The 12,501-nt window shown below is 39.4% G+C and overlaps 1 protein-coding gene across 3 annotated transcripts in view; it reads left to right on the top strand.

Moving 5' to 3' along the window:
- The window catches only part of RRAS2 (RAS related 2), a 73,383-nt gene that overhangs the window by 24,642 nt on the left and 36,240 nt on the right, over nt 1-12,501 (top strand). Inside the window, exon 1 of one of the 3 annotated variants that reach the window (XM_067540729.1) lies at nt 7,777-7,886. The exons of the other annotated variants lie outside the window; for them this stretch is intronic. Within the exon in view, the coding sequence (XP_067396830.1) occupies nt 7,818-7,886 (69 nt within the window). The 5' untranslated portion in view covers nt 7,777-7,817. Of the gene's footprint in view, nt 1-7,776; nt 7,887-12,501 lie in introns of those variants that run through there. 3 annotated transcript variants of the gene reach the window in all.

Here is a 12,501-nt window from a genome sequence, read left to right on the forward strand (position 1 = left end):
TTTGTTAATGTTTACCTTAGTCTTCAATTGATAAACATATTAATCATACGTTCACAACTTACTAAATTTGGGATGAGAGGGGTTTGCCAAGAGCAGTGGGAGCAGAAATACATAGGGGCCCAGAGAGGTTAGTCCTGATGAGCCGGATAACAGTGAGCTGATGGATAAAGGCACACTAATCTAAGGGTGGGGGGAAGGGGAAACAACATGAAATGGCAATTCAAAAAGGGCTGCGGGTGTGGGAGGAACTGGGAAAGTACTAATGGTGAAAGATTGAGATATTGTTCTCTAGTATCTGTACAGGGCTTTGAATATTTAACTTCATTAGTAGTGAGAGAGGATTCTCAAGTTAGAGGTATGCAAATTAGAGGGTGCCTCAGGTTAGTATAACTGGTTGTAAAGGAAGAAGTGTGGAGAATAAATCTTTCCTAATTTCTAAGATAAATTTTCCTGCTGAGATCTATTCTTTTGGGGAATTGGTGGGGCAGTCCTATCACTGAGATTTAAAATTAGACTGAATATGCTCTAGAAAATACACTGTAGAGAACAATTCTGTATCGGCGGGGGATGGACTAGACATAAAAACAAGTTCAAAATGGAGAAAACCTCTTTGAAACATCTGCAAAGGTCAATGGCATAGACTGACAGTCAGCTGCCTGGGAATGCCTTTTTAAAAGGCCCTTTATCTTTAAAGTAGCAATTTAAAAAAAACATTCTTATCAAGCTCGTGTAACCAGTAGGAAGGAATGTAGAAGTTGAGGATTTAAACTTTATACAGTCTTATTTGTGTATCACAAGGGCCTCCAGACAGTGGGTTCTATAGAACCAATTATACTGCAACACTTCAATCAACTATGGTAATTGAAGAGATTTTGACCATCACTAAAATTTTTTTCAGGTGTATTTTAGAACCTGAGACCACCACGCTCCTTGAGTGGTGTCATGGTATTGAAAACTAATTGGAGACATTTGCTGAATTCCTTTGAGTCCAAAGTTTGATGCGTGGAGGCCCTGGGCCCTGATTTACAGTATTAACTCTCTCGTTGGTCTGGTCTTGGGGCTAAAACTGCAAGTTCCATTTATTTAGGCTTCGCCTGATGAGACTGATTGTGGGGAATGGTGAGAGATACATTTATAGTGACATATCGATCTATAGTGAAACTTTCATTACAAAATTGTACTATTGTGCCATCTTTGGGTACACTTTTTAATTTCCGGAACACACACATCATTCAAACCATGAAGTAGAACATCTTTCACAAGCCAAACTTCATTTTCTTATGTGTAGAGAAAACTGATTTCACTTGATCTTCTAGTCTTTTACCTAGAAGAATGTTGAATTGGGTATTTTACTCATTCACAAGTGTATAGATAGATAGCTTTTGAACAATACAATCCATAACTTGAGTTTATTTCGTCCTATCATTAGTCTTACTGTCCCCCATAAGTTACTGTAATTGTCAATTTTCAAACTATAAGTTAAGTTTCTGGAATTGTTTTACATATTGATAAACATTAATATGCTGGGAGAACATACAGTTGACTCACCTTGCACTCATGGAAAATCATGTAATTTGCATGACTGTTCATGATGAAGGTAAGAGCTCTGATCAGCAAGTACAGTAATTCTAGTTCAGAATGAATACTGCAGAATGAGGGAAAATATCATATGGATGTGGTACTTTAAGGCAAATTACTTGTTTATCTTTTCAGTTACTATTTGAAATGTACAGTTCTTAGTTAAAAGAAATATTGCTAAAACTAAAACTGCTGCAATTTAACTTCTGACATCTTCTACCATAAATGGCAATACTGTAAAAACATTGGTTAAGAGCTTCTGGTGTGTGACTATATAGAACCGTAGCTGGATGTTTACTTGCAGTTTCTTCATGTGGTTCACTATAGATGTGGCTTTCTGTAGTAGGAAAGTAGGCATTTGAACATAAAGCAACAGTGTGTAATTTGTGGCGTAGTATAATGTGAGGAGGGTCTAAAACACCAAAGAATACAGATGGGTATCAAACTCTGTCTCTCTCTAACATAATGGTGTGGGTTTTTTTTCGTTACTAGGATGTGAGGCTAGGGCCTTTGATGCTACTCTGTCTCAAATTCATACCCTTCAAGTTATTTTTCTGGCTCAACCATAGCAGTATCTGTATGTCAGGATAATTACAGACAACTAATGCAAGAGATCAGAATTAGAATTGTTGGTTAGGTGAATGGAGTCGAACAGCGCAAGGTGACAAGACAGCATTGCTAGATAACTGCTTAGGTTCACTAATGAAAAATAATTAGAGGCAACACTGATTTTTTTAAATGGTCCGCATTAGTTAAAACTATTGTTGCATTAGCTGACTTAATAGCATTAATGTTGATTCTCCTAGACGCCTTCCTCAAATAACCCTAGATAAAACCCCTTCAAAACTCTCTATACCCTTGCTTTAACAGCTAATCAGAAAACGAAAACTTCTTCTTTTGTGCATACCCGTGTGCGCTCTTCTTTTTTTTTTCCACCAGGCCCGCCAATCAGTCCTTCCTTGTAGTCTGGAGTGCCGCTGACGAAGAGCAGTGCTAAGCTTACCTGCAGGTGCAGAAATGAAGGGGAAGAAAAATTGTGGGTTGATATTAGTATAAACAAATGTTTTGCTGGTAAGTCTGCTTTTTTAGGTGGAAAGTGTAGCTTATTTAAGCATTTAGATCAGTTGAAACTGAAGACCACAGTTAATTACCCAGGGATAGAGACACCATTTAAAAAGTGACCAAAAGGCTTCAACTTTATTGAACTGAACTCCTAAACAAAATTTCTGTCACTAAGGGTTACTGGAGGTAGTTGAAAGGGGGATGAGAGGTAACAGTAGCCACCCTACTCCTTTTTCTTTTTCCTTCCTATTACTTGTAGAAAAATTTCCAAGCTGTCTGAGCAGGTTCATAGCCTAAGCATGCTTCTATGCTGGGGAATCCTGTTTGCACTAGGATTGTAGGGTGTTAATAGATACAGTTCTGGTTTAGTTTGGGATGTGGCAGATACCCCCAAACTCTCCTTTGTTACAGATTTGCAACATTATAGCCTCTCCTTCACTATCTTTTGTTTGTTTGTTTGTTTTAAATAAAGATCACCTCTAATCAGGAGGCTAATCTAATTCCTTCTACTCCTCATATTTCAGGAAGAGGGGTAAGAGTCCATCTCCTTTTATGAACCAGGCCACACTACCCATCAAAAAACCCTGCTATGAATGGCTGCCACTGATCAGTTCCAGTAGCATTACTACAGGGTGCATATGCAATTGGCTCATGGAGTCATCATTTTGAGTAGGGAGAGTTGTCCTCATGCCCTTTCTGAGACACCTGAGGTAGGCTGTTCTGGCCAGTGACATTTCAGGCATTAGTGAGAGATTTCAAATACATTTTTAAAAGTAGTTCATGTACAGTGGGCACTGTTGAGTTTGACAGTTTTCCAGTTAGATAAATACAGGCAGATGAAAAGGAGAGTGCATTGGTTAGAAGGGGTATTTAGGTACTTCATAATAGTTTGAAATACTAATTGCAATCTCCTGTTTGAAAACTTCAGAAATAAAAAAATGAGAACCTTTATGCATTATATGCTTATCTGGAATGTCACAAAAACACTGGGTGGTTAAAATTCATTCCAGGCAGAGGTCCCGCAAACAACTTTATGTGCTGCTTAAACACTGGGGCGTAAGTGTGGCATAAACCCTTGTAAAGCCATCAGATGTGAATAAAGCTGTATTTTTACCCAAAGGTTTCTTTAAAATCCTCTACCAACATTGCCACTAATGATGGCAATAGAGAGAGCCCTAGTACAAAACTGGTTGTGGCTTCCGGTAGCTGACGTGTCCAGGAGAAGTGCAAGGTATTTCTAGTGAAGGCCTCTCATCTTCACAACATACTCCTCTGACCTGACTGCTGGAGCTTAGTGCAGTAGAAGACTTCGTTTGAACTACAGTATCAGAAGCGCATATAGTGGTTTTAAAAAAAAAAATCTATATTGGCTTTTGCAACTATGTTCTTTGGGGATGTTTTGTATGATTGCAGTGCTAGAGTAATGGGCCCAGTTAAGTTTTATTTTTATTTTAAAATTCGGGAGGCATACATCTATGGGAGGGATCCCAAGTTTCCATGAACATCCCCTTCCCCCTAGACTTCACTAGAAACTAAAAGTTCCTTTTAAAATAGGAGTATAACAAGAACAGGACCTAAACCATTAGTATGGTGGCTGCATTTAATGGTGGAATTGGTACATGGGGAGAAACTTCATTGTCTAGTAGCTAAATCACTGTGCATATTAACTCTTAAGGTTACTGAGATGGCTGTCTTTATAGCTGGAGTGTAGGATCAGTAACTGGGCTTTTATTAAAAACAAACTAGGACTCTGTATTTGTCCGATGTGTTGTCTCACTTAGAAGTTACCGTAAGAGGTGGGTTGGGAGTTTCCACTGCTAGTGCCAACGTAAAATGTATTAACAATATTGCTCTAAAATAACCTATGCTCAAGGATAGTAAGGACAATAATTTTGTACACAGTACAGGGAAACTGACTTAAATTTGATCATGCAGTAGTGCTTCTCTTATCTAACTGTCTCCAGTTTAGAGGCTCTGATGTGCAGACCAAAAACTAAAAGACTGGCTTATTGTTTAAGCGTAACATTCTTGCTTTTAAAAAATTATCCCGGCAAAAAGTGCTGGAATGACTGCCTTGAAAACTGAAATCACATGTCTATCTCCAGAGAAGATAATTATGACTGCAGTTTGTCTTCCAAAGTGTCTCAGTCCACTTCTGAAACTTCTTTAGTAGTAAATATTCCTTCAATCCTATTGATTCCTTGGTGTATCTGCAGAGGCAGCCAATGAGGTCTGAATGAAGAGGTTTTGTAAGTGGACACTTGCATGCTAGGAACTGGACTGTGACTGCCAAGTAACTTCTAAAAGCTATCACAATCTGGTGACTACCAACCTAAATGAGACTGGAACTGAAGACCTAGGGTGATAGGCTTTGTCCCGTTGCTAGTCATTTAGTTCAATAACTAGGTATTCATCAACTGAATTTAAGATGGAATCCGTACCCTCGTGTTTAAGGTGAAGTTTTAAAATTGTGAGCTGGCGTTGTACCTATTGCATGAGAGCATCCAATTTCTCATGTCATCTCTCCTACTTTTTGTTTCACTGTGACGTGCTTTTTGAAGTTTAGTGTGCTTGGCTCTCATTTCCTTTCTCTATGCTTTAACTTTTTCCTACTCAGAGTGAATTTTATGGGGGTTTTGTAATGCCATTTCTATCCTATTCAGTTGTCATTTCTTAAATGAAACATGATTGTTTTGGTGGCTGAAGTTTTAATAGCTGATAAGATTCAAATAGCTTTTATTTGAGTTGTGAAAGGAAAAGTAGCATCTAAAGAGTTTGACCATTTCATGTTGTAAGCAGAATACATGATCCTAATACAGTAACACTCTTGTAATTTACTATTCAAATGCCCTTGATCTTAGTTGAGGAAATCTATCTGAATGATTATGCTAAACATCTACTCTGTCAAATATGAAGTCTTTATCTTGATCTGTAAATCTGTTGCCATAGCAATAAAACAATAAAGTATACTAAGCCTATGAAGGTGTTTTGTGAGGGAGGAAAGGGCTTCATGTCATTATAACCATTGTACACTAAAGAACAAGATATTCCTTTTTGTTGTGACAACTGAGCTGAAATCTGAGACTCCCCCTTGCCGAAGGGTCAGGATAATATTTGGGGCCCTTTATTATGCATTTCTATGCTGTTTCAGTTTCTGGGTTACTTTAACTCTGAATTTCTTATTTCTGATGTTTTGCATTTTGATGAAGACTATTGTATTACCGAAACTCCACTATGAATTGTATATAACTGGGTCTTTTAGTTAGCTTGAAATTCTCATTGTGACATAAGGTGTCCTGTGGACCCATGTACCCTCTACCTCCTTAGCTGGCACTCTGAAAATCAGTTCCCACAATCTGAGAGTTTCATACCTTCTGTCACAGTTACAGGGCTAGCTGCATTTCTGATCCTCTTCTGGTCACTCTGTATGAACATCCCCCTGCACCTCCCTGGTCTTGTGCATTTACTTATTCTGGGGTGGAATTCCACAGTTTTCCCACTCCTAGAGCAGGACCCTGGCTACTGTACTGTTTCAGCTGATCTTACCCAATAGATCCAGCTGAACTCAGGCACCTGCAGTTATTTGCTTCAGTAATCTGTAACCAGTGATATATAGAATGATCAGACAGCTTCATAAAACTAAAGAATTGTTTTAGTAGTGGGAACAACATTTTTAGAGGTAAAAAAGGTTTAACCTGTCTGCACATGTCTATCTTACCTAAAGAATTTCTGTCATGGCTAACTTCTTCAGACACCCCAGTGGAGTGTTCTCTCATTTTCACGTCCCCCAAACAATGACCTTTCCCTCTCTTCAGTGTTCCTTTTTAAACCTGCAGGAGTTGTTTTGATCCCCTGTGTTGACTGAATTTTTCCTCTCCTGGTTCAAACTAGGTTTGTGTAGGTTAGCTATAGAGAGGAGGCAAAATCGTCCAAGCTAATGATCTTGGCATTGTCCCTTAACTCTGAAGTGCTTGTGCAAAGGTGGCCTATCTTGAGCCTTTCTTTTCCTTCCTGCCATTTTTCAAACAGTCTTCTGTTTGTGTTAAACCAATATAGTCATACAGAAAACACTCTAATAACCAGGCCATAAATTATTACAGAGCAGCTCCACATCAGTCACATCCTTATTCCCAGACTGTCCCCATCTTTACCTTGTGAACCTTTTAACATTCCCAGGACCTGTTGCAGTCCTTAGTGTTAAGAAAAACCATAGGCTTATTGACATCACTGAGGTGTATAATAACTTTTTGTTCTCTTAAAGCCAAAGGAAAACTGGGGATTGGGAGTAGAAATGAGGTATAGAGCCTGGGACAGTGTAAGGTATAGGCTACTTGGGGCCGCTAGATTGGAAGCCAAGAGCATTTTAGAATCTGATGGAGACCAGGGGTAGTCAGTGGAACGTGGACACGGGTTCACTGCCAAAAAAGTGTGGGTGTTTTTTTTTTTTTTTACATGGCAATAGCTACCTCAATGTAAAATCCTAATGGAGACAAGGAACCTGTAGTTTTTAACCTCTAGCTAGCTAGTCAAGATAAATCCTGGGCTGGGGATATGGTGTTGACCTTAACTAGCTACACTGAGGCGAGAACTTTGTGCCATGTCTCCATTAGGACTGTACATTGAGATAGCGCTATCTTGATGTAAAAAAGCAACACTTCTTAGAGAGTGAAGACATCATCTTAGTAGCACAGTAGTGCTGCAGGAGATGTTAGATGCCAGGCACATTGGAAACAAGCTGGCTGCATTGGACTCATGGCTCTGCCGCCTTGGTATTCACTGCTGCACATGGTAGCATGCTAAATGCCCTAGTCTTACCTTTTGTAATTGTTCTTACACGCTCAACACCATTTTTAATGACCCTTGTAACTGTCTGTCTTTTACATCTTGCTTGGTCAGGTCAGAGAGATGCTATTACTGTGGGGCAGATGCAATCACATGTCTATTCTGTGGCTATGTGCTGATTCTGCCATTGTCTCTCCCCCAAACATGTGGGAGAACATGTGAAGATTCCAGTGCCATTAACCTCCACCATACTGAAGACAGTACACCACATGCCTTTTGTTTTGTAGGGGGTTTTGAAGGTTCTGCCACTGAAATAGCAGCGTTTGTGCCTTGCTGCCTCTGAAGGACTTCAAGTGAGATAAAACTGCTGCTAAGATGACAAGGCCTGGTACTGTATGATGCAAGGGGTATGGAAGTGGGGAACACCTTTTCCTCTCTGCTCCTTTTCCACAAATATGGTGATGGTGAGTCATTTCCTGAAGTCGTTGTAGCAAATAACAATCCTTCAGGAAACTTCCTGTCTTCTCTCTCCACACCCTCCATTTTCATTCTAACTCTCCACCTTAGTGCTGCAGACAATTCAGTTTCCACAGAGAGAAGAGTACTAACAAATTTCCCTGGTGGTTTTATTTACGTAGCTGGTACCAGACAACAGAGCACCTGATGGGGGTGCCCAGTAAAATGATCATAAGAAATCTCCCTAGCGTCCCTGTTGCTCTCTTGACTTCTTTTGCAAGGGGGGAAGAGGGCAAGAGTGGGTGTTTTTTTAAAACAAAAAACAAAAAAACCCAGTGTGCATTCCCAATGGTTAGTTTCAGACTCTTCTGAAGTCAGTGGACCATTCTGATGAATGACTGAATAACCATGACTTTCATCCCACATAAACTTTCTCAATTTTCACAATTGGTCCTGAGGACTAGACTTGTAACATCTTTCAGTGAAGTATCACATGAGGCAGTGATTTTTTTTTAGACCATTTGTAGCAAATGTTTCAGAACTTTCAAAACATGTAATTATTTTGAAATCCATCTATCCAAAACAGCTAGTATAAATCCTCAGATTTGAGAGAATATTCACCACCTAGCCCCAAACCTTTGGCATGTTTGTGGAAATGACTTCCTATGGATCTGGGAGATAAAATTGGCTTAATACACAAAAGTATGCCTTGGCCTATACGGGGGAATGGTTGAGAGATAGTAATCTATTTTATTATGAATATACAAAACAGTGCTGGGGAAAGATGTGGAATGACTGCGTTAGCAGTTGAAGTAGTATGTCTTGAAAACCAGGGTAGCATGAGACTCATACACATTTAATCATAGATGCACTATTAATTTAACGCAGACTAGCTGGTTCACAAAACTTACATGCTCTGGTGAAGCTTGTAAGCTTCATTAGCCATATCAGATTTTTTTCTCTTGGAAGTGAAAGAAATCTTAGAAATGAAAAACAATGTTGTAGATGGCATCTACAAAATTAAGATGGCATAGTTACATTGCTGTGGATCATTAACTCTTGCTTATAATTTTAACTCAAGATATAGATGCAGCACAACACAGCTGTTGTCTATTCTTGTTTTTTTCTTAACATTATACTTTTTATTGCAGTTATAAAGTACACAATTTGTCATAGATGCTTTTATCATTACTAAATGTGCAATGATGTCTATTAATGCTGCTCATAGAATTTGAACTTCAGCATTTCCTGAATTTGCTTTTGTCTTTGCTGCAGTTACATAGCCCTTTTATGTGTTTAACTGTAAAACAGACTTTTGTAAGTGTTCTGATGTAATCAGGAATGCTGTTCACTAACTCAGTTTTTATGGTAACCTGCCCTTTTAATGACCTTTGCTACCTCAGGAAAGTAACTACAGCAATTGCATCCTCTTCCCCTTCAAAACAAATAGAAAATGTCACAGTGCATTTAAGTTAAATCTGCTGAAATTATCTGGAAGGCTAGTGGGCAAAAATGTTACTTAATCCCTTGTGTCACTTCCGTCAGTTGCCATGGTTGAAGACTGTTGCCTCTGCTTACAGGATCTCCCATAGTACTTGGAACATGTACTTATGTACTCTCCAAGTCAACTTTCCTTTGCTGCAAATTCAGACTATATTATGCCTTGCTCAAATTCTTTCTTCAGGCCAGGTACAGGCGTTGGTTACTTGTCAATAGTTGGCCATGTTTACAGCCACTTGAGGCCAGTTAATATCTTCTGGCCACGTTTGTGCTCCAGCATTTGAACTTCCAACCCTAGCCACCAGAGAGCACTTCGGTTTTATGGATACTGATCTATTGCAATAAAGTGTAGTTGCGTACCCCCTTTAAGAACCTTTATTCTCTGGATCAAACTATGGTAGGCATCAAAGTTGAAGATTTTAATTACTTAGCAGATACATCGCTCCAGCGCCTTAAACTCACTTTCAGGCTCCTCTGCCTTTGTCATCAGGAGACCTGAAACAGCTTGGGAGTGGATGTCTGAAGCAAACATTAAGCAGAAAACCAGCATGGCAAAAAAGTCTAGTGGATTTTTGTCAAAGGTGGAGTTTTTTACCAAATATTCAGGATCAGGAATTCTGCCAGGATGCATGGGTTGTGATTCAGCTTGCGGTACCATAGTTCATAGTCCTCATTCACCTTGTGATACTGTAATTTTTGGAAAGGATCGCTCCATTTGCCACTCTAGGGTTACTTGCGGCAACTGCTTTCCTGCTCCAAAGTAATCTGGATTTTTTTTATGGAATCTGATTTTGATTATGTTGCGAGTAACAGTGTGGTGATGTATTCATTTATCTGCCACGGGGTATTTCCTCTAGTGCATCTATCTTTAAACTTGGGTTGGAGTCTTGTTTCCCAAGGCTCTTAACTTCTCATCTGCTCATGGTGGTCATCTATACCATACACCTGAAAAGAGATGTTTCAATATATGTAGCAATAGCTACAGCCCTTGGAGTTGGTGAGCTACAGATCAGATGTCCAGTCCTCTCTAAACTATAATTCATATGGGAAATGTGATTGGGTCAGCCACTGCCCTCGGATACTTGTTTTCTGTTTCAAGTCATCTGTTTCCATTTCAAAGAGGCTGCTAACCTGCTTGTGTTTTCCCCAGTCTCTTGTACACCCTTAAGACTTTCCAGGTGTTCGTTCATCTGGATATTAAAAGTATTCAGCTAATTTGAAGACTACATTCATTGGTGGCTGTTTTGCTTTTCAGAGAATCTGCAAAGTTACTGCTTGAAGCGCTGTATGTATGTTTGAGTCCAATGTTGGAAGATATCACGGTTGCTTCCAATACACTCTTGACCTGCAGTCTGCAAGTATCAAATGTAGTCATTGTTCACTAGAAAACAGACCATTTTGCCATGGGTTTTAGTGTGTGCTAATCTTTACAAGTGGGAATATGCAGAGGCCACTCAGAGAAGCTTTACCAATAGCTGCTGTTCTTAGCATGTTACATCCGCATGTTCACACTCCCTGCCTTCTCCCTTTTGTTCAGTCTTGAGTAAAGTATTCCAAAATTAGGAATGGACTTTAAAGGTGCCTGGGGCCACTCCCTCTTATATGACTTCCAAATCTGTTATGGGCAGGGGACTAGCAGGGTGAGTGGCCCCATGGGACACTCCTCATTAGAAAAATTCAACTGCTCGATGCCTGGGTGTTATGTTTCACAAGCTTGAGTATTCAGAGGCAGTGCTGTAGAAGAACTAGCATGGTAAACAACGTCTTTTGTCCAATGCATAGGGAAGAGCCCAGTTCATGGGATCATGACACAGCATTGAACTAAATGTCTTTTCTATGTTGAAACCATTCTTTCTGGTTCATGAAAACTTGGTATTGCTGTGGTGTGGCGTGTGTGTGAGAGAGAGATTCAATTTGGAAAGAAGATATTTGTTTTGTGGGAACCTTGCTGGGCCTTGACTTCCTTCCCTCCCCTTCCCCCCTTATTAAAACCACTTCCATAGTTGCACTGTCAGCAGTCCTGGCACCCACAGCCATGGCACTATAGAAGGTCCTGAGATTTTCATGGTAGTCCTTAAAGTCTGAGAGAGTAGCCCAAATATCTGAGGTTTCAGGCCAAAAGGCTGAAGTTAAGCAAGTGTGCTCCCCCTCCCAAAATAAAAAAATAGGAATTCTAGCTAGGATTCAACCTGTTTTCTGACACGATTGTTAGTCATGTTGCTATATAAGATTTTTTTTTTAGAAGTACTGTTTGACAGCTTTCACAAACATTTAGTTTCTAAGGAGCAGTCATTAAATCTTGGCAAATGGCAGAAAGTATAAAAATATATTCTAGAGCATGCAGAGGAAACCTGCTTAATCCAACACTTTCACACTGGATTGCATCCAAACTGGTGTTTAAAAATTCCACAGGGATTAACTACTATACTCCAAATAAAAATTACTGGACAAGAACTAGTATATTGTGACTTATGACTACAAGGCCAAGAGATTGTAATGTAGATGAGGTGTCTTGCTGATTGGTAATGGGTTGTTTTATCTTAAATTCCATAGCTGCGGGCAGATTTATCACTGAAATGGGATTGGATTTTTTGTATATTTTAAAATAAATAGATAGGGTGTAAAAAGCAATTGAAAATTGTCATTTGCTCCACTTTGTGTCACTTAGAGTGTACAAAATCTATATACACGCTTTCCTTTAAAATGTTGAGATTCAACTTCAGAACTAAAAACTGCACGAGTCTTTGCTTGAGATACCTCTGGACAATTAGGGTGAAATCCTGGCCCCTATTGAAGTCAGTTGGAGTTCTGCTATTGAGTTCAATAAAGTCAGAACTTCACCCTGGATGGATGTGTTACGCTGAAAAAAGGGTTCTTACAATTTTGACTTAATTTGGTGTCTGTAAAGAGTCTGAAGCATTAAAGCATATTTTAGATAGTGTGTCTCTTTGGGTGCCTGAGTCTGCCCTTGTTGGATGGATGTAGCTGAAAAGCTTGGTTTGACTTGTTAGCAACCAGTTGCTAATTACTTAAAATGGCTGCTGACTACTCAAAATAATACTGTAAAGAGGAGCTTGCGGTCTGCTGTTATTCTGGCTGTAGGTTTCCAAGATCAATGTGGTT

The sequence above is a fragment of the Emydura macquarii genome, unplaced genomic scaffold (assembly GCF_026122565.2).
Source record: "Emydura macquarii macquarii isolate MOO-44397 ecotype Brisbane River unplaced genomic scaffold, CSIRO-AGI_Emac_v2 contig_587, whole genome shotgun sequence".
Lineage (NCBI taxonomy): Eukaryota > Metazoa > Chordata > Testudines > Chelidae > Emydura > Emydura macquarii.